At 46.5% G+C, this 21104-nt stretch overlaps 2 protein-coding genes across 3 annotated transcripts in view; both read right to left on the bottom strand.

The window, feature by feature from the left end:
* Nucleotides 1–8499: 8499 nt before the first annotated feature.
* LOC123053284 (fibrillin protein 5 homolog) lies at nt 8500–11241 on the bottom strand. 2 transcript variants are annotated; one of them, XR_006425520.1, is made up of 7 exons: nt 10843–11241; nt 10631–10749; nt 10225–10347; nt 9623–9721; nt 9472–9536; nt 9072–9145; nt 8500–8939 (listed from the first exon to the last, which is right to left on the bottom strand). XR_006425520.1 is itself a non-coding variant. In XM_044476741.1 (7 exons), the coding sequence occupies exons 1-7, from the start codon at nt 11066–11068 to the stop codon at nt 8855–8857; spliced, it is 771 nt and encodes a 256-aa protein (XP_044332676.1). In that variant the 5' UTR covers nt 11069–11235; the 3' UTR covers nt 8500–8854. The 2 variants fall into 2 exon arrangements, 1 of the variants encoding a protein (XP_044332676.1); XM_044476741.1 differs by having other exon boundaries at nt 9472–9516; nt 10843–11235.
* A 7045-nt stretch (nt 11242–18286) lies between these two features.
* The window catches only part of LOC123053283 (exocyst complex component SEC5B), a gene marked incomplete at its 5' end in the record, with an annotated part of 15951 nt that continues 13133 nt past the window's right edge, over nt 18287–21104 (bottom strand). The window contains 4 exon segments of the mRNA XM_044476739.1: nt 18287–18792; nt 19017–19181; nt 19386–19535; nt 20239–20295. Coding sequence (XP_044332674.1) covers nt 18562–18792; nt 19017–19181; nt 19386–19535; nt 20239–20295 — 603 coding nt within the window.

The raw sequence follows: 21104 nt of genomic DNA, 5'->3' as shown, positions 1-21104 counted from the left end.
AACGTTCGAGGACGTTGAGGACGAAGAAGAAGATGACACCATGGGGAATTACGATTCAGACTGATACACATGGCGAAGATGTTGACGCTGCTGCTGCGGATGATGATTACATTGCTTTTGTCGTATTTGCCTGTCAGAAGACTTTTTTATCTACTATGTGAAATTGTGTTTTCTATGACAACTGAAACCTGATGAACATGTTGTTTAGTATTTTCCTGTGAAAACATCACTTGTTATGTATGATGATTTGTGTTTGGTGATTGTATGACGACTAAAACATGATGAAATTGTTGTTTAGTTGTACTCATATTTGGCTGTGAAACTTGAATTTGATGACATAATTTGCTGTTGGACTGCAATTTGCTCGACGTCTTCGAATGAGAACAAAGCTAACCCGACAGGTCCTTTGCTAATTTATTTATTTATTACCAAAAGGGCCTCTGCTATTTATTTATTTATGAGAAAAAGGGGATACCCCCTGATTTCCGTTAATAGAAATCACTAGATGTTCACAACACTACGCCCAGCCTGCTACACAGGTCTCATTCATTACTAGTTTCAGCAAAGTGCTCATGTCATAGCCACTGGATACATCACGAGTGCTACATACACTACAAATAAAGAGACAATCATCCTACAGAGCACATGATTTTGCCCATTATCTTCACAAGCTCTTTCATCTCCTCATTGCTGTCAAGGCCGTTCAGCAGCTGTTGCTTGGCCATGATCAAATGAACTGCATCTTTAACCTTCTGCTCTGCATCTTCCTCTTCTGTCGTTCCTTCAGTTACTTGTCCAACACCCCAACCTGCTGGTATTGGGATTCCTCGGCTAACCAAATAATCAGCGTAGTTGCACTCCCCCACATCAGCAACTTCCCAGAAATACAAATCACACGAATCTTCCCTTTTCTGCACGAATCAAATTGGAAGTTCATCAACCAAACTATTAAAAAAATCAGCAACTGAAAGCAGCAGAACAACACTTAAACATATTATTACCCCATGATTCGGGCATTTGTAGAAGACTCGGCCAGGGTTGAGGATTGTGGTTGAGACGCGACGGATGACTCTGCGTGATTTGCTGTTGTGGCACCACACCAACGGCAGCGGGTTGCTATGAGCAACCGGCTGCGGTGGGCGTGCCGGCGGGGGTGTAATGAGACCCACAGGCGATGGTATGGGTGGCGACTTGGCGCATATTTGGTTGTTGCCTGCTGAAAAGCAGGTGGACAAGCAGCCAGCGGACATGGTTGCTGCGGCCAGAGCTTCTGATGCTAGGCAGAGTAAGTAGAGAAGAGGAGAAGCAAACGTTGGATATGTCAGTTTCATTACTTGCAGAGTAGCATAGCACCATATATAGTCATAGTCTAGGTTTGGATTCGAACCAGCTACAGGAGCACGTCTCTCTTTTTTCTAAAACTCAGCAACGTCTCTTTACTGGTACACTAGCTTGTTTTGTATGCCTTCTCAAGTCTTTGATTCCTCCACCTGACATCTGGGACCCACCGGAAGGGTCTCTGTATTTCGCGAAAAATACGTGCCCCCCGCTGACAGGTCAGACCCACCAGCTATCTTCGCACGCAAGGAAGTGCCTCCTTATTAAGCACAAAAAAAATGAATACTCCCCCTGCCAGCTAGAACCCAGCATCGTGGGAGGCTGACTTGTGGGCCTACCAAGTTGACGGGGACGGAGAGCTTTGTCAACTTAGTCAATATGAACGATTCTAGCTACAGTTACCGTACGATGTTCATCCAACGACAGTAGTGCTTCTTCAACCTCTGGTCTTCTTGCTCCAGCCGCCCAAACCAGCGCCGGTCGTGCCGCGTGCTCCTGCCTCCCGTGGCCGGCTGTGATGCCGCGGAGGCCTCACCGCCCCCTACTACTCCCACCGCTCGCCAGGCCATCCCTCCACTCACCCACACCCCCTGTTATTCTGCGGCGACGGCAGCCTCACACCGCAGCCGAACCAGTGAACCCTCATACTCCTCTCCGCGTGGGCATCCACTGTCGCGTCTTCCCCGGCTCTGCGTCATCCCCTTCCTAGGCCTCGCCGTCGTCCACCGCCTTGGTGCTCTCGGCGCGGCGTGGTCAACGTGGTCAACGACCGACTTCTATCGGAAGAGTACTGTACGTGGAGAGGCTGACATCTGGGTCCACGGCCGCAGCTGGGTCCACGGCCACAGCCCAGTTATTTTGTGATTTGCCAAGTAAGTCGCTTTGTCAGGCCTATTGGGCTGCAAATCTTTCAAGACGAGGAGAGCTTCATTCGGCTGGCCGAGAAAATGGCCTATCAGTAATGAGAAATGGGTTGTACATTTTTAAAACACATCAAACTACCAATTAGTTTCAAAAAAAATTCATTTCGAGATTTTAAATTGCATTAATTTTTATGCATGGACAATTTGTTGGATTTTATATTGATATACATTTATTCTTAAAATCAGTTTGAATGTGACTCGAAATTTCGGGATTAAAAACAGTTCGGACCGCACCGAAATATGCAAAATTTCGTATAATTTTTTAACCGTGGCCACAATATGGGCTGTAATGCTAACAAAAAATATGGGCTCCAAAAAAACCTTAAGAATTAGCAAATGGGTTGTAAATTATTAGAAATAATGGCAGATGGGTTGTATGCTGTTTTCCACAGATTTGAGGCTTTCCTAAAAAATAGGTTGACGCACAAGCAGTGACTGTTGGATGTCCATCCAACAGCCGTCGTGCTTCTTCAATCTCTACTCTTCCTGCTCCAGCCGCTCAAACAAGCGCTGGCGGGACTACCTGCTCCCTCCTTCCCACGGCCGGCTGTGCTGCCGCGCAGGCCTCACCGCCCCATCGTACTCCCATCGCTGGCCTAGCCATCCCTCTACTCACCCACACCTGCTGTTATTCTCCGGCGATGGCAGATGAACCAGTAAACCCTCGTACAGTCGTACTCCCCTCCGCGTGGGAAACAACTGCCGAGTCTTCCCTACCACCGTGTCGTTCCCTTCCTAGGCCTCGCCGTCGTCCACCGCCCTGGTGCTCTCGGCGCGGCCTGGTCAACGTGGTCAACGTGCATCTGAAGTGGACTGTATGTGGAGAGGCTGACAGCTGGGTCCACAGCAGCCGCAAGAAAGTGCCTCCTTATTACGCAGAAAATAATTATTCCTCCACCTGACAGCAGGGACCCACTGGATGGGCCACCATATTTGGTGAAAAAAACGTTTCCCCCCTGACTGCTGGGACCTACCGGACGGGCCAACGTATTTCACAAAAAAACGTTCCCCCCGCTGTCAGCTCGGACCCACCGGAGGTGCCTCCTTATTACGCACAAAAAAATGAATACTCCCCCTGTTAGTTGGGACCCACCTTGGTGGGAGGCTGACTTGTGGGCCTACTAAGTTGACGGGGACGGAGTGCTTTGTCAACTTAGTCAATATGAACGATTCTAGCTCCGGTGACCGTACGATGTCCATCCAACGGCCGTAGTGCTTCTACAACCTCTGGTCTTCTTGCTCCAGCCGCCCAAAGCAGCACCGGTCGTGCCGCACGCTCCTGCCTCCCGTGGCCGGCTGTGCTGCCGCGGAGGCCTCACCGCCCCTACTATTCTCACAGCTGGCTAGGCCCTGCGGCGATGGCAGCCTCACACCGTAGCTGAACCAGTGAACCCTCGTACTCCTCTCCACGCGGGCTTCCACTACCGCGTCTTCCCCGGCTCGGCGTCGTCCCCTTCCTAGGCCTCGCCGTCGTCCACCGCCCTGGTGCTCTCGGCGCGGCGTGGTCAACATGGTCAAGGAATGGCTTCCATCGGACGTGGACTGTACGTGGAGAGGCTGACAGCTGGGTCTACGGCCGCAGCAAGGAAGTGCCTCCTTATTACGCGCAAAATAATTATTTCTCCACCTGACAGCAGGGACCCACCGGACGGGCCACCGTATTTTGTGAAAAAAAAACATTTCTCCCTGACTGCTGGGACCCGCCAGCTACATCTTCGCACGCAAGGAAGTGCGTCCGGGCAAAAAAACGATTCGCCCCCCTGACTGATGGGACCCACCAGCTACATCTTCGCAAGGAAGTGTCTGGTAGTCGGGACCCACCTGGTCGAAGCGTACGTAGCGTTGTCATTCTGGTCGCGAACGTGTACGTACATACTGGTCGATGTAGAGGCACGCATGTGTCGTAGTAGAGGCGCGCACGTAGCATGTACACGTACAGCGGCCAGTGTGCAAGAAAGAAAATACGGCCACGTACGTACATACGGGCAGGGTCTCGAACGCCTACTCGCGCATACGTACGGCTAGGGCTCGTGTACATGGCTGGGTCGGAACGGAGAAACAGCGTCGTCGTCGTGTTCATGGGTAGCCAACTGGCTAGGTCGGAACGGAATGCGTCGTCGTGTTCATTGGGAGGGCTTGGACGGAACAGCCGATGGAAACGAGGCCTGGCGTACCGCAGAACGGAGGAAACGGCCTTGTGTTCGACCGGCCAGATCATGTTCATCGGGAGGGGTCTGACGTACCGCAAAACCGAGGAAACGGACCTCCTATGGTCGAAACGGGGGTCCTGTTGATCGGGAGGGGTGTGGCGTACCGCAAAACGGAGGAAACGGACTTGTGTTGGAGCACTACGGTCGAAACGGGGGTCCTGTTCATCGGGAGGGGTGTGGCGTACCGCAAAACGGGACTCCACGGGATACTGTTCATCTCCACCGTCGACCCCCTCCAGCCTCCACGGGCTACTGTTCATCCACTGTCGACCTCCTCCAGCCTCCACCTGCGACTGTTCATCCACGGGCTCCTGTTCATCCGCCTCCACCGCGCGCTACTCCACCGGCTACTATTCAACCAGCCCTCTCCACGGGCTCCTGTTCAACCACCCCTCCACGGGCTACTGTTCATCCAGCCCTCCACCGTCTATTGTTCATCCTGCCCTCCACGAGGTGGTCCTGTTCATCCTGCCCTCCACGGGGTCCTGTTCATCCAGCCCCAACCGGCTCGAACGTTCGGGGTCCTGTTCATCCACCCCCACCGAGAACTGTTCATCCAAACCCCCTAGCAACACTCACTGTTCATCCAGAGGCAACGCCACGGGGTCCTGTTCATCCACCCTCACCAGGAACTGTTCATCCACACCCCCCCCCCAGCAATGCTCACTGTTCATCTAGAGGCAGCATCGATCGGCTTCAGTTAGCAGCAGTAGCGAAGGAATCGCTCGATCGGGTTCAGTTAACAGCCATCGATCGATCGCTCGGGTTCAGTAACGCGTAGCCTGCAGTGCAATCGCTCGGGTTCAGTTAGAGCCCAACGCCTCGCACCCACGCGCGTGCGTGTACGAGAGAAACGCGCATCGCTCAGCCCCGACCACCCACCGTAACCGGGAACACCCCGATATTTTCCTCGCCCTCGCTTCTACCATGGTTTTTTCCGTCATGGACGGCCCAAAGAATGTCATGCAGCTGCGTCTCTGGCCCGCCCAGGACGAGAAGCCCATTTTCTGTCATGATTTTTTGTCATAGAAGTAGGACCCCACCACATCTATGATGATACCGTATTTTGTCACAATTATTGTCATAGAAGTGTCATAAGTATGACAGGAAAAAAATTCATTCGGCCCAAAATGTCACGGATGTGTCATTTTTTTGTAGTGTGTGGACGCGCTCAAGGCAAGCTCGAACCAGGAGGGCGAGCGCGCGGACTTTGCCTTGTCGGTGGCCATCGGCTGCGGGATTGGGGGATAGTTTCGGTGGATCTGGAGTCTATCTGGGTGAGAAGGAGAAGGGGATCTGGAGCAAGATGAAGGAAGGGCAATGAAAGCTCCGCAACGGGCGTCAGCCTTTTTGTCAGGCAAGGACGGTTGCCAAGGCAGTGCGTGGGGAAGCAGAGGCGCCCACGTCCCATCAATTGCCACGCGTAGATCGAGGCTGCAAGCGGTTGGGGCCCGCGGCGCTCCGCACTTGCCCTTTGGCTATGCCTAGAAGCCAAGTTCAAGCACGCCTTGGGCCCGGGGGCTACTGTCAGCGTCCTGGGACCGGGGGTGCCCAGACTTGCCTGCCTGCGGCCCATGGCATGGCTCCGTCAACGGCCTGGTACGGCCCAGCTTCGGCAACAACAACTCAAGACCCTCGCGAGGGGCCAGGCCTCGCGAGGCGGACGACACCAAGACCTCCACGAGGGGCGGCCTCCCCAGGCTGGCTCCCGAGGAGCGGAGATATCTATGCAAGGCGCACCTCGCGAGGTTCACATGACATGAGCCGTGACGACCAAGGCCAGGCGGGCGCCAGCGGGTGCAGTGTACTAGTTTCCTCTTTGGTGCTAAGGAGGCAAGCGTAGGCGCGGGGTCCCGAGGAATCAAGCAAAGGTTTCCATATCGATGCAACAAGACCAAGACCGTCAGGACGGCAGGACGGAGGTCATCGCGAAGCCCGCTGCAGCATCACTCCAGAGGCTTTTGCAGGCGAAGACCACTTTTGTCAGGATAACTTGTACTAGTTGTCTGCCTTCGAATTTGGCCGTTGTGGGATCCCCTCCCGCCTACATTTGGGAAGAAGATCAAGGCCACTATAAATAGGACTTAGCCACCACCATAGAGGGCGGACAGATACATTCCACCCAGACCAGCTCACCAGCTCATCGAGCACAAGAACACCTCACCTCCTGAGGTTGTTCCACCATTGTACTAGTTCGTCCTCAGCCCCTCGAGGCAATCCACTACAAAGCTGGAGTAGGGTATTAAACCGTAAGGTGGCCCGAACCAGGATAAACTGTTGTGTCTCTTGTCCCTTGGGTTCGTCGAGCTAGGCCTTGGAATCGTTGAGCAGGCAGACTGGGGAGGACGAATTCTTCGCACGCACTCCAGAGTTCAAACCTCTCAAGGGTTTGCGGAACCCCGAATCCGAAACTGGCCCTTCGTTAGTAGAAGAGAAACCGGTGCAATAAACACCATTAAACAGACGCAGTAAACACCATTAAGGAGAGAAGAAACGAGCGTACTAAAAACACATGAAGTGTTCTGTTTCTTCTCCCATGTATACATCATTCGTTTCAACTTCTTTCTTGCATGATAGAAACAAAGCAACGCATACATGTATTTTCCACACCACCTTGTCATGCATGAATGGGCCACATAAGCCTCTGGGATTTCCCTTGAATTATTGGAAGAAAATATGAATTATTATATGGGCTAGACCCAATAATTCCAACATGTATGCAGTAGTAGCTATGTGTTCCATCTCTCTCTCTCTCCCTTGATCATGTAAGTTTCAATCTTGACTGTGATCATGGGCCTTGTTAATGAAGTTGAACTATGTGATGTATCCCGTCATATTATTTTTGTGGTGAATTGAACCTTGCTAATGCTATGAGATTCTTTATGTTGGATTGAATCTTTTGGGAATCAATGAAATTATGTCATGCATATCTAGGATATCTTTTGGAGATACCCGTAGTGACATTGGGGTGGCCATGGATCATGGTCAGAACAATAAAAATCATTAGGTTATTGTTTAGTATAATTTGTGGGGTTGTTTGAGGTTACATTGGGGTGTGCCTTATGGATTATAAATATAATCTTAGAGGTGTGACCAGCCATACCTACACTCATGCCACTTTGGTCTAATTAAAAGAGGAACTTTGGAGTGATTCTTTACCACATATTTTGAGGATATATCATGTATTTTAACTATGTTAATGATGTTGAGAATTCGCAATAGTGAAAGTATGAACCTAGGTCTTATTTCCAAGCATTGATACACTATTTTACTTCATATTTATTCTGAAAATACAAAAATATTATTACCATTCAAACTATCAATTTATCACCTAAATTATCAATCTCTTTGCCGAACAAGTGTACATGTACAATTAACATTGTATTGGGTGTGTTGGGGACACAAGAAACTACTTGCATTTGGTTGTAGTTTTTTTAGATAGAACACTTTCAACCTACGTCTCCGCTGATTGGTAAACCTTAGGTCACTCAATTCAAAGAAATTATTGTTTCCGTATAATCCTTTGGCGCCAAGATTTGGGTGGATGAAGAGCACGCTATAACGCCTCACCCAACCGCCAAATATGGAGGCTCGTGGTCTCGATTTGGACCAGCCTCAAAGTTTTATCCGGTCAAGCGCAGGATGACGATTTTGCTAGACCCGCTTTTTCGTCCAAAATTATCATACTGACGGTTATTATGGCGAGCGGGTCGATATGACGTATCTGCTAGAGTTACTCTAAGGATGCCCACACTGCGGGGTGGCCGTTCTAAGAAAACATGGCAGGGTACCCTAGATGAGAAGGCAAAGAGAAAATATTCTACATGTACACATTTATTCATGTTTAATTACATGATGCTAGATGCCAAGCTAATCCCATGTTGCATGATCTTAAAAAAATGCGCATATGCAGGTCGTTTTAAAATCTTTGTGCGGCTGCAAAATTTTGTCAAACATTTAAAAAATCCTTGTACAAATAAGACAATAGATAAGTGAATAGTACTCGTAGTATTTGAAACTTTGGCAGATATTTGAAACAATATTGTATTTCAAAATTGGATAGTTGTTTAGTTGCTCCCTATGATGGGGCAGTTTAATTCTCTTTTCTCTATGTAACTGAACTTTCATAGTTACATACTTACATGATACATTGACAGTGCACAGCTAAAAAACCGAAAAAACAAATGTTTCTATGGTCGTAAAAAAGAATGTCGCTTGTCCTTTTTAGGAGAAATTGATGAGTGGCTGAATCGATGATCTGCACTGAGCTGTTAACAATCATTTGTGCCGCGGAATACGTTAAGGTGGCATCTTCTCGGAGTGTTGATGCACTCATTGTCAGAAACTACGATTATTTGCACACATTTTGCTTCGTAGATCTTCTTACACTTGAGATGATTCTGTTTTCTCCAGCACAAAGATGTTTGCCTTGTCATCTCTGCCGATCCGTAGAGATTCGTCAACATATCTAGTAAAATTTGATGAGGAAGACTATATACGCAAAGTAGGTTTGCTATACGTATAAGTAGAAGAGTGGCAAAAACACCAATTCGAAAAACAATCAAGTGTATAATAGCACTCAGCAACACCAAAAGGATACGTTATCTCGAGCCAACCTTCCGGGTTGAATATGGCAAGGAGCATGTCGTAGTTCTTCTGGAAGATATTCATCAACTGCATAGCCCAATGTGACAAACGGTCAAAATAAACATTACTCCCTCCGTTCCAAAATAGATGACCCAACATTGTACTAACTTTGTACTAAAGTTAGTACAAAGTTGAGTCATCTATTTTGGAACGGAGGGAGTAGATAAGTGATAGACCGTGGTATCATTCTTGTTCCACAAATAAACATAGTCCAAGGTATCGTTCTTGTCCCCAAACAAAACATAGTTTTGTTCTTTTTGGCAGCGACATTAACATTTAAAACTTTTTCCATTTCGCAGGGGATAGGACAACTATGTATTTGGTGTTGGTACAATAAAGATCACAACTTGTACCTGATCTGGGGTGATTGTTGAACTCTCAAGCTTGATACCCACTCTCTGAAACAAGACACCACAGGCTGTGAGGAAATTACAGGCTTTCATCAATTAGCAGTCAGACACAGGAAATTTTAGACATGAGAGATGACAAGATAGAATTTCTTACTGTTTTTGTAGTGATAGTGTAGGATGCTTCAATAGCAAGTTGGCCTGAGAATATCTTCAATGCTCTTGCGCTGAACTTTATGACACTCACCGCCTTTTCCTTTGGGTGTACAGAAGTGACGCTAAATTTCCATTTATTTCAAGATATACCAACAATCAAAACTTACTTGGTTGGGAAGTAGAATCTTTACAATAGCACTCAGTTTCATGAACTACTCATACAGCTAAAATATAAATTCTATGTTTCTGGTATTGTGTATGAATCCTAATTTCATTGCATTTCAATGCTCAGTTCAGGAAACAAGATTATCATTTGACATTTCACTATTCAAAATCTACGCTACGCAGTGTAAAAGCATAAATTGTACAGTTGGAGCTACAGAGTACATACATACAAGAATTATAGAACAAATTAAAAAGGAAAAGGAAAAAATGTAGCATTGGTTTGCTGAAATTTCATGGGCAAAAAAAATCTAACATTGGTTGCTGAAATGTCATGAGCCACAGACTACATACATACAAGAATAATAGAACAAATTAAACAGGAAAAGGAAAAAATCTAGCACTGGTATGCTGAAATTTTATGGGCAACGTTTGACTAACCTCTTTGACATCGATTATCTGGAAGAAATCCCCGAGGCTGATGAAATCTCGCAGGCCTAACTTGGTTCTCCTTTTTCCCAGTATGGAGATCGTGCTGTAGATGAGCCTCCAGCAGCCGTCCACCTTGCATCGTTTCAAGACCAGAGTCAGTAATTGCAAGTGTTCCTCTGGTTTTCAAAAATTGCCATTTATTGACTGCCCTGCCCAAAGCCAGCATAACTCTTTCTAATACCAAGCTAGGAAAATCTGCACTCAGACTTAAGCTTAAGAGCGTTGTAAGAATGAGTCAAACACTTGAATTTACCGCGGCCCAAATAAGGTACTCCTATTATCAATACCAGGGGCAACATAGCTGAACTAGTACTGGTAATTTGAAGAATATTCTGACCATTTCATGTAGGAGTACCTTGTCCTGCAGTTTGTGGGTGGGATCCGGTGTAGGATTCCGGGACTCCAAGAGCTCCACCAGAGCATGAATCTCGGACCTTTTCGCGGAGGTTATGCCAAATATTCCTCTGTCGACACCTTTTTTTTCCAAGAAAGTCAGAGTCAGCTCGGAACCACCCAGGGGGCACCAAATGGCAGCAGCAGCAGCAGCAGCAGCAGCAGCAGGCGAACCTTCGAGAGCATGGTAGAGCGCAGCCTTGGCGTCGCCCAGAGTCTCGTAGTGAGGCGCTAAGCTTTGCTCGGGAGGCACCGCGGCGCCTCTCGCCACCAGCACCGCGCCCCGCGGCCGCGGCCGGCGCCGCCGAGCTGCAGTGTGGCACTGCGTTCCGGTCCCCCTGGTGGGCGTGGTAATGCAGTGGCGGTGAGCCGAGGGGGAGAGGAGGAGGGAGGCTGCCATGGCAGGCAGGGCGGAGGGCGGGCGGGCTCACTCGCGGGGCCTACTCTTGGGCTGCACCATGCTCTCCTCCATGCGTGCGTGAGGGTGGTACTACGGGAGACGTTGATTGGCGGGGCGGAGATAGGCAGGCAGCTCTGGGTGGGTCTGGGAGAGTGCTAACACGTGGACACGGTCTAGGAGTGGGAGGATAACGTTGTTGTGGGGTGGTGGGTGGTAGCCTTCCTTCTTCCATTCCCGAGGAGTCGACCACGGCATGTTGCGTAGTGGTGTGGGTGCAGGTGCAACTGTGCTGTGCATAGCCGCGTAGGTCCCGCTCCAACCAAAATATATAAACCGTTGCTGCTGCGCTGTGCTGACTTCTGGAGGCCGGAGCCGGATCTCGAGCCTGCAACACGTGCTTGCTGACAACAATGCGAGACAAATCAAAGCGCACGCAATGGCCGAATCTTCAGTAAATAAAGCGTATGGAGCGATCGATGATGAAGAATTATAGTATGGCCGCACACAAACAGAGTGAGGAATGAAGGTTATGGATCCACTGCGTTCGTCAACATACAAGCGAAAATTGCAAGCCTACTGGAAAAACAATGTAATAACACAGCAAGTAAAACAGAAGAAACCGGAGGTTTGTTTTTTCTTTTTTGGACAGCACAAAAAAAACCTGAAATCAGAGTTTCATCATCATCCACTAAAAGAGGTATGATGCTAGCAGGCGTCTCTTCCATCCAATTACAATCAGAAGATCCCCTCAAGCCTAGCAAATCTTGAGGAAGCCGGAGGTGTATGCTGTAGACAAGTACCAAAGAATACAATTACTACAACCCAGGTTCAACTGTACAATGTAGGAGTATATACTAGTGCACAAACTAATATACGCATGTTAGGACAGGAATTCTTCAGACAACAGTTAGAAACAGAGCAGTACCGTTTCATTTGCCAGCGCGCATTACAACCGTCGATCGGAGATCCTACGGCTCGAGCGAGCGTACCGTTTCGCCCTCAAGACACCCGCTCGCAACCGTTGATCTCCAGATGAACGGCCGCAGTAGTTTTTCTTCCTTTAAACTTTACTGCAGCTCTGTAATATCTGAACCTGTCACTTTCTTGCTTTTCACCTGCTCGAACCCCTTTTAAACCCTCCTCCGGCTTGTGGAGAGGGCATTCTGGATGTATCTGGGCTTGGCCCCTAAAGCCGCCGTGTTCCGGCTCGCGAACCCTAATTCTGTGGCTCAGATCCACCAGCAATCGATCTCCGAAAGTTCCCCAAAATTGAGTTGATTTCGGTTGCGTTCGCTGAATTTAGTGACGGTCCTTAGTTCGAGCCTGTCAAGTGGTATACAGAGCAAGGTTTATCCTCGGAGGCGGCGTTTAGCGGACTCCAGATCGGATCTGGAGGAGGCTGGGCGGCGGTGTGAAGCTGGGCGTGGACGGCGGCGGTAGACGAATTCGGAAGCAGGATCGGACCGGTTAGTGGTTTCTGAAGAACTCTTCTTCAGTGTCAAATCCCACCCAACCCTTCCCTCCAGTGCTTCTTTATCTCTCCGGCGACGGCAAGGGGGAATCAGACGAGGTCAGGTTTCCGGCACACCGGAGTAAAACCCCTCCCTCCACTCCCTAGAACAATTCGGGCCAGTGAGCAACACCTGGATGATCAACCCGCCCCTGGACCCGATGGCGAAAGAGGACGATACAGTGGACACTGCATCGCTAGAACTTGAATCTCTGCAGCTGGATATCAAGGCCTTGAGGCAAAACAGAGAGGATGACAAGAAGGAATTCTATGATTTCACTGAAACAGTCAACAGGAACTTTGCTAGCATCGACAGAAATTTCAAGAAGATACAGGCGAGCCTGAGAAAATTAATCGAGGAAGATAAACCAGAGGAAGAGGATGAAGATCCCAGCCCTCAGTCTGGCCGTGGGAGTACCATTCCTCCTGGCCGGCCTAAGCAACTGTCCACTGCAAACCAAGGGGAACGAACAGGAGTAACAGTAGCTGGTTCTGTTGTACTCACTGACAAAACAACAGGAAAAGAGTTGAACTTGGATGGCACTCCAAAAGGGCCTTACAGACATCCCAACCATACAGCAAACAAAGTGGAAATGGGCACTCCTCAGAGCAATATTGCACCAAATCAGGGAGCAATCCAAACAGTCGAAGAGATTCAAGAGGAAGGGCCACGCCAGGAAACACAAAGAGCACGAACACTGCATACCGATGTGCGCAAGAACATTTTGAGTGTTAAACCTGCCAAACTCAACATCTCTGAGTTTGAAGGCACTGATGCAGACTCTTGGATACAAAACATTGAGCAGTTTTTCGAAGCTTCCAGAACCCCCTTGGAGCAAAGAACTGAAATTGTTGTATCTTATCTGAAAGGAGAAGCAATACAGTGGTGGCGAGGGACGGGCTTTCTAGTTGCAAACATGCCCTGGCACAGATTTTGCTCTCAACTGACTGACAGATTTGCAGGAACATCGGTCTGTGAAAATGTTAAAGCTTTTCACAGTCTCACTCAAACCAGTACGGTGGCTCACTACATTTCTGCTTTTGAGCAAAACATGAATCTTATGAGACGAGACAATCCTGCAGTGCCAGACAGTTACTACATGCACAGTTTCATCTCAGGGCTGAACCCCTACATTCAGAGTCACCTGGAATGTCACCAACCTGAAAGAGCCATGTGGCTTGCTAGGAGGATAGAGAAATCTTGCCCCACTCCTACCAGCTACAAGAACTCCACATCTTATTACAAGAAACAGAGCACTGTTGAACTTAATAAACCAACAGCTCCTCTTGTCACTCCTGCAGCTACCATCACAACAAGCTAAGAAAAAGGAATTTGCTACAAGTGTAGAGAGCCCTTGTTTCCTGGACACAAGCAAGTGTGCAAAATGTCACAGAAAGCGCAGATTCAAGCACTACAAGAGCAAAACAATGTTAACCCTGATGTTATATACATTGTGGATGCAGAGGATGAACAGTCTGACACTGAAGAGAACAACACCGATTCACAACAGCTCAAAATATCCATGCATGCTGCAAATGGCACACCTGAAGAGCAGCCAAAGTATACCTTCACTTTACAAGTACAGATTGGTTCAACTATGGCCCTGGCACTTGTTGACAGTGGAAGCACAACTACTTTCCTATCTCCTATGTTAGCTTTGAGAGCTGGGTGTGAATTAACACCAGCCAAACGAGTTAAAGTCACTATGGCAAATGGAGGAGCACTACTCAGTGATTTTTCTTGCATTCAACAAAAGTACAACATACAAGGACAATCCTTCTGTTCTGATTTCAGAGTGTTGAAGCTCACTGGATATGATATGATATTGGGAGCTGATTGGATGTACAAACACAGTCCTGTCACTTTTGACCTCCCAAATATGACACTGACAATCAAAGTTGAGACAGGAAAAATGATCACCTTCATAGATGAAACTCTACCCACAAAACCATGCTCTCCCACTCTACAAGAAATGGATCACCTTCTAGATGACATGTTGTCTGGAGCCCTACTGTGGATGCAACCTGTCACAATGGACAGTGAAATCATGGGAGAACATACATCTGAAATATCTAAACTTCTCAATGATTTTCAGGATGTTTTTAAGGAGCCAGCTGGCCTGCCTCCTCAAAGACCTTGTGATCATGCAATTAACTTAGAGCCAGGAGCTCCTGTCATAAATCAGAGATGTTATAGAATGCCACTTCATCAGAAGGACGCAATGGAACAGATCATAAAAGACCTCATTCAGAAGGGAATAATTAGATTAAGTAGTAATCCTTATTCTTCCCCTGCAATCTTAGTCAAGAAAAAGGATCTCACTTGGAGGTTGTGTGTGGATTACAGGAAACTGAATGCTTATACAATTAAGAACAAATACCCAATTCCTATGATTGAGGATCTCATTGATGAACTACATGGAGCAACTATATTCACCAAGATAGACCTCAGGAGTGGATATCACCAAATCAGAATGAAAGTGGGAGATATTGAAAAAACTGCTTTCAGCACACATTTGGGCCTATATGAATTTCTGGTGATGCCATTTGGAGTGACCAATGGGCCCCCATCTTTCCACCAACTAATGCATTCAGTATTGGGACCATTACTCAGAGAATGTGTTTTAGTTTTCTTTGATGACATCATGGTGTTCAGTAAATCCTATAGAGAACACCTGAAACATTTGGCATTGGTCTTCCAAGCACTCAGGGAACATCAGCTTTATGCAAAAATGTCTACGTGCACATTTGCACAAAAGAAAGTTGAATATTTGGGATTTGTTATTTCCGCTGAAGGAGTTGCCACAGACCCTGCTAAAGTTGAGGCAATCACCCAGTGGCCAACACCAGAAAATGTCACTCAGCTCAGGAGTTTCTTGGGACTGGCAGGGTACTACAGAAGGTTTATCAAGAGTTTTGGAATTATCTGCAGACCACTGTTTGATGCACTAAGGAAAGATGCTTTTACTTGGTCTGAGAAACAAGCTCAAGCTTTCCACACTCTGAAAACAAGCATGACACAAGCTCCAGTTCTAGCATTACCTGACTATTCCTCTCCATTTGTTTTAGAAGCAGATGCTTCTGGGTATGGAATTGGAGCAGTTTTAATGCAACAAGGGAAACCCATAGCTTTCCTAAGCAAATCCCTGGGGCCCAAAGCAGCTGGGTGGTCCACTTATGACAAGGAGGCTCTCGCCATCATTGAAGCTCTTAAACAATGGAAACACTACTTTGCTGCTTCCTCAATCATAATAAGAACTGATCAACAAAGCCTTAAACACATCCAGGAACAAAAAATCACTGAAGGCATTCAGCATAAACTGCTCATTAAGCTCCTGGGTTACAAGTTCACAGTGGAATATAAGAAAGGGAAAGAGAACAAAGTAGCAGATGCCCTGTCTAGAGTGAAATATGCTCTGCTGACCTTATCCACTACTGCTGCAGTGCCTGTTTGGATTAAGGAAGTGGTCAACAGCTACAACAATGACAGAAAGTGCTCTGAATTACTTACTGAACTAGTTGTTGCTCCTAAAGGACATCCACCATACACACTTACAAGTGGAGTGTTAAGATACAAAGGAAAAATTCTTATTGGCAATAACACTGAGCTGAGAACATCACTGCTGCAAGCTTTTCACACATCTGAATTGGGAGGACACTCAGGGGAAAGAGCTACTTACCACAGACTGAAAATTCTGTTCACCTGGCCTGGAATGAGGAAAGCAGTGCAAGCATTTGTGCAACAATGCCCTGTGTGTCAAATCAACAAAGCTCATCATTCCCCTTCACCTGGGTTATTACAGCCCCTACCAGTTCCTGATTTTGCTTGGACACACATCTCCATGGATTTTGTAGAGGGCCTACCTGAGTCTGACAACAAAGATCTCATTCTAGTGGTGGTGGATAGGTTCACCAAATACTCCCACTTCATTGCTCTCAAACATCCCATCACTGTGAAAGTTGTAGCACAAGCTTTCACTGACAACGTTTTCAAACTGCATGGCCTCCCTACTGTCATTGTCACTGACAGAGACAGAATTTTCACAAGCCAGCTATGGCAAAGGTTGTTCACCAAAATGGGAGTGAAATTACATCTGAGCACTTCCTACCACCCTCAAACTGATGGCCAAACAGAAAGAGTGAACCAATGCCTGGAAAACTATCTGAGATGCATGGCTTTTGCTCATCCCAAGAAATGGCACAAGTGGCTGTCAATGGCTGAGTGGTGGTACAACACAAGCTTCCACACCTCACTCAAAATGACACCCTTCCAGGCACTGTATGCCAAACCACCTCCTCTTATTGCTGAACTCATGCTACCTCCATCTGAAGGGGATGACACTCAAGCAGAACTGGACAGAGATGCCATTGCCCAACAGATCAAAGGGAACTTACTGAAAGCACAGGAGAGAATGAAATATTTTGCTGACAGGAAGAGATCTGACAAACAACTGGAAGTGGGGGACATGGTGTATGTTAAGTTGCAGCCTTACAGACACACCAGCCTAAGCATACACAGGCACTTGAAACTACACTCCAAGTACTATGGACCTTTCAAGGTTCTTGAGAAAGTTGGCTCTGTGGCATACAGATTACTCCTTCCAGCTGATTGCAAATTGCACCCCACCTTTCATGTTAGTCAGCTCAAGAAACATCTTGGTCCGGATGCAGTGCCCAATCCCAAACTGCCACTATTGGATGAAGAGGGCCATATTCTCATTCAACCTGAAGCTGTTCTGGAAAGGAAATTAATTCCCAGAGTCCAAGGAGACATAAGCAGACATAAGCATACCTGTAGTTCAGTGGCTGGTGAAATGGACTAATCTGGCTGCAGACAAGGCGACATGGGAAGACGCTGCTTTTATCCAAAAAGTTTTTCCAGGTTTTCAGCCTTGAGGACAAGTCTGTTCTCATCCGGGAGGAATTGTCAGGACAGGAATTCTTCAAACAACAGTTAGAAACAGAACAGTACCGTTTCATTTGCCAGCGCGCATTACAAGCGTCGATCGGAGATCCTACGGCTCCAGCGAGCGTACCGTTTCGCCCTCAAAACACCCGCTCGCAACCGTTGATCTCCAGATGAACGGCCGCAGTAGTTTTTCTTCCTTTAAACTTTACTGCAGCTCTGTAATATCTAAACCTGTCACTTTCTTGCTTTTCACCTGCTCAAACCCCTTTTTAAACCCTCCTCCGGCTTGTGGAGAGGGCATTCTGGATGTATCTGGGCTTGGCCCCTAAAGCCGCCGTGTTCCGGCTGGCGAACCCTAATTCTATGGCTCGGATCCACCAGCAATCGATCTCCCAAAATTCCCCAAAATTGAGTTGATTTCGGTTGCGTTCGCTGAATTTAGTGACAGTCCTTAGTTCGAGCCTGTCAACGCAACACCTTGTCCGCTCGAGTATGCAACAACTCGTCAACTCAGCCTAGAATATACACGCTCAGCTGAAACAGTGTGAGGTTCAAACGTAGGCTCAGACAACAAGAGACATCATTACATTTAACAGGAGACAACGCAAGATAAGATCTACTCCCTCCATTTCTAAATACAAGACGTTTTAGAGATTTCAATACAGACTACATGCAGATGTATGTAGACGCATTTTAAAGCGTAGATTTACTCACTTTGCTCCATATGTAATATTGGAATCCCTAAAAAGGCTTATATTAAGGAATGGAGGGAGTATCACTTGGTTCAAAACAAGTATAATTTGCAGTGGTATCTTCTGAAAACATGGAAATAACAATTCCAGTTTCTGGAGATTACACAAGTACAAAGTCCCGTACAGCAGCACCTGTACCCTGCCCTTTTATAATACAACACCAAAAGAATGGATCAAAATTCATAATACACAACATGATGCTAATTACAATGAATGGAAAAAAAATACAGGCAACCCAAGAAAAGAGGGACTTCCTTTTTAAAAAAGGGAGTTTAAGGAAGAGGCCACGTCGATAAAGAAAATGTTGCTCTCAGCATTTAGTTCATCGGCGTCTTCTAGAGACTATGGGAGAATTTGAACTTGCCTGCTGCCTTCTAAAACTAGGGGAGGAGACTTGAGCCTGGGGATGATGTGGTGCTGGTGCCTGGTAAGACGAATAAGCTGAAGTTTTCGAGCCTGATTGAAGAGTTGGCTCCATAAAACATGCTATATTTAATCGGGTTCTCTCCAGCTCCCCTTGCAGCAGATCACTGCCGTGTTGCTGAGCAAGAGCCTGGGGAAAACACAGACTTCCGATTATACAATGTCCGTTGCAAAAGTAAACTTACCCTAAAGAACACTTAGTTCAATGTAATCGAGCTTAGTCCAAAGGATCATAAATATCAAGGCATACACAGCACGCCTATATTTCAATAGATTACTGTGATGGTACTCTACTAGATGAATTTTTCATGTATCACAATTTCATGGACAGGCATGAATGTTTGGAATACTTACAAGCAAATCATCCGGTGATACTGATGGCACTTGTTTATCATCTGATGCAGCATCTTCACTGCCACTTTCACAGGCCTTCTCCAACAAACTCTCTTGCAAAGATTTCAGAGCTTGTTGTGCCTCAGTAGAGAAGTATGTGTTTAACACGGTTTCAAAATACTCAAGCTGCAAGCATATAACAAAAAGGAGAGTGCTTAACTTGACTAGTTGAACAACTGCATAGTAAAGGCTCATAAATAATCCTACGGTAAACAAAAGTAACTACTCCCTCCGGCCCAAATTAATTGACACAGATTTAGCACAAAGTTCTACTAACTTTGTACTAAGTCTGCGACAATTAATATGGATCAGAGGGAGTACATAACTTACCTCAAGCATGAGCTGACAAAAACCATTTGCATCCAACGTTCTGAGATCCTTGGCCTTGTTCTCATAAAAAAGACTAAGAAAGATGTCGACCAAACCCTCGACCAAAATTTTCATCGTTTTCTCCAACAAAGGCCTAGCACCCGAGTATACCTGAAACAAGACAAAGCTAGAGCATAAAAGAATTTTGATGGAATTAAAGCAGATTTATCCATGTACCTTACTTTACTGTATAGATTATAACTGCCAACAGCAACCTGTCATGCGGTTTCTGAAAACAAGCGGCCCTAGAGTTTTAAATTAGTGTTTATTTAGTGTATAAGTAGGAAACAGGATCCAGACAAAAATTATCCAGAATGAAATACAATGGTTTTAATTTGGGTTATAGAACAAATACATCATAGCATCACTGGAAACAGAATTAAAATACATAATGCAGTGTTACCAAGTTCTTCAAAAATTGTCAAATTCCAGGACAGAGACCAGGTCCAGCTACCACTGAAAATGCCCTGTCTAGTACTTAATACCAGCCACCTTACAGACTAACTTTTTTACCGAAACATCAGGATCTCTGAGTATTCATTAAACAGAAAAAAATTGATCCAGTTTATAATATAAAGATATTTTTCCTATATTTATCAGATAAACAGAAATAAAATAAAGTTTGAAATCTGTCCATTTTACTTGCACAATAGAAAGCTTAGCAGAACTGCAGAAGTGGACAACTGGACATAACGAACCCATCGGACTAAAAAAAAGGTTTGAAATCTGCCCATTTTTACGCATGTTATTCCTGGAAAGGTAGTTGTGTCACATGCTAAAATAATGAAAGGAAGAACAGGAAAATGATGAAAACCTCGGCATGTACAGCTACAAGGATGTGCAGTAAATCAAGAGTTGCATCCCGTATGCCCTGCGAGGACAATAAATTGAATTAGAGTGCAACAAGACTACACTCGCATTGACAAAATGCTAGATTCGTAAGACAGCAAAAACATTTGCAACTCAATAAATGCATGCCACTACGCAAACACCAGTTAGGTCAGCAAAAAAAAGTGGAGCCACAAGATACTATTAGTGTAAGCTGTAACTGTCCTTGCAGTAAATGGGGAAGATGCTACATGTTCTGAATAAGCCCTGTTCATAGACAGTTCCTTGGCATGAAATCCCAACCCAGCCCATCCCAAGCCATTCCAAAGTAACACACTGGTGATGAAGAAGATGATTAAGCTGAGAATGCAGAAAGAAACAACAGGGAAGGATATATTTGAAGGAAGTTTGTGGCAACAATAAATTGAGAGAAGCAAATGGCAAGCATAAGATTCCAAAGATGTGATTGGCAACTCGAAAGAACTGAAAGAGGAGAGATGATGCTGACGCTGGAGTTGAACTAGCCTCACTGAAGTTAGTGAATGTGATCTCAGCAAAACGTGAGGCAAGAAACAATAATGTTTATCTGGGAGTGAGGGGTGCCCTGCATGAAGGCCACCGGCAAGAAGCAGCCCAGCGCCTCATCTGGCAATGGTGCGAGGCAACCAGCAGCGCTTTCGCTCAGAAGCACACGGAGGTGACTGCTCTTAAGCTTCATGCACTAGCCAACGCAACCAAAAGTCTGAACTGATGGAAAGGGCTAGGCAATCCACATATACACTTCAACACCCCCTCTCACGTGTGACGCGGGAAGTCAACACATGGATAGACTCAGAGGTATGGCTCAAGAGG

Source organism: Triticum aestivum, chromosome 2D (assembly GCF_018294505.1).
Source record: "Triticum aestivum cultivar Chinese Spring chromosome 2D, IWGSC CS RefSeq v2.1, whole genome shotgun sequence".
Taxonomy (NCBI): domain Eukaryota; kingdom Viridiplantae; phylum Streptophyta; class Magnoliopsida; order Poales; family Poaceae; genus Triticum; species Triticum aestivum.
This window is presented reverse-complemented; position numbering and strand designations above follow the sequence as displayed.

What these genes read in the sequence shown, in the direction of transcription:
- LOC123053284 (XM_044476741.1), bottom strand. Translation starts at nt 11,068, where the DNA reads ATGGCAGCCTCCCTCCTCCTCTCCCCCTCGGCTCACCGCCACTGCATT. An exon ending in CAACAATCACCCCAGATCAG is followed by an intron (nt 9,146 to 9,471) that starts GTACAAGTTGTG and finishes TGGGCTATGCAG; the next exon opens with TTGATGAATATCTTCCAGAA. An exon ending in GAAGGTTGGCTCGAGATAAC is followed by an intron (nt 8,940 to 9,071) that starts GTATCCTTTTGG and finishes AAATTTTACTAG; the next exon opens with ATATGTTGACGAATCTCTAC.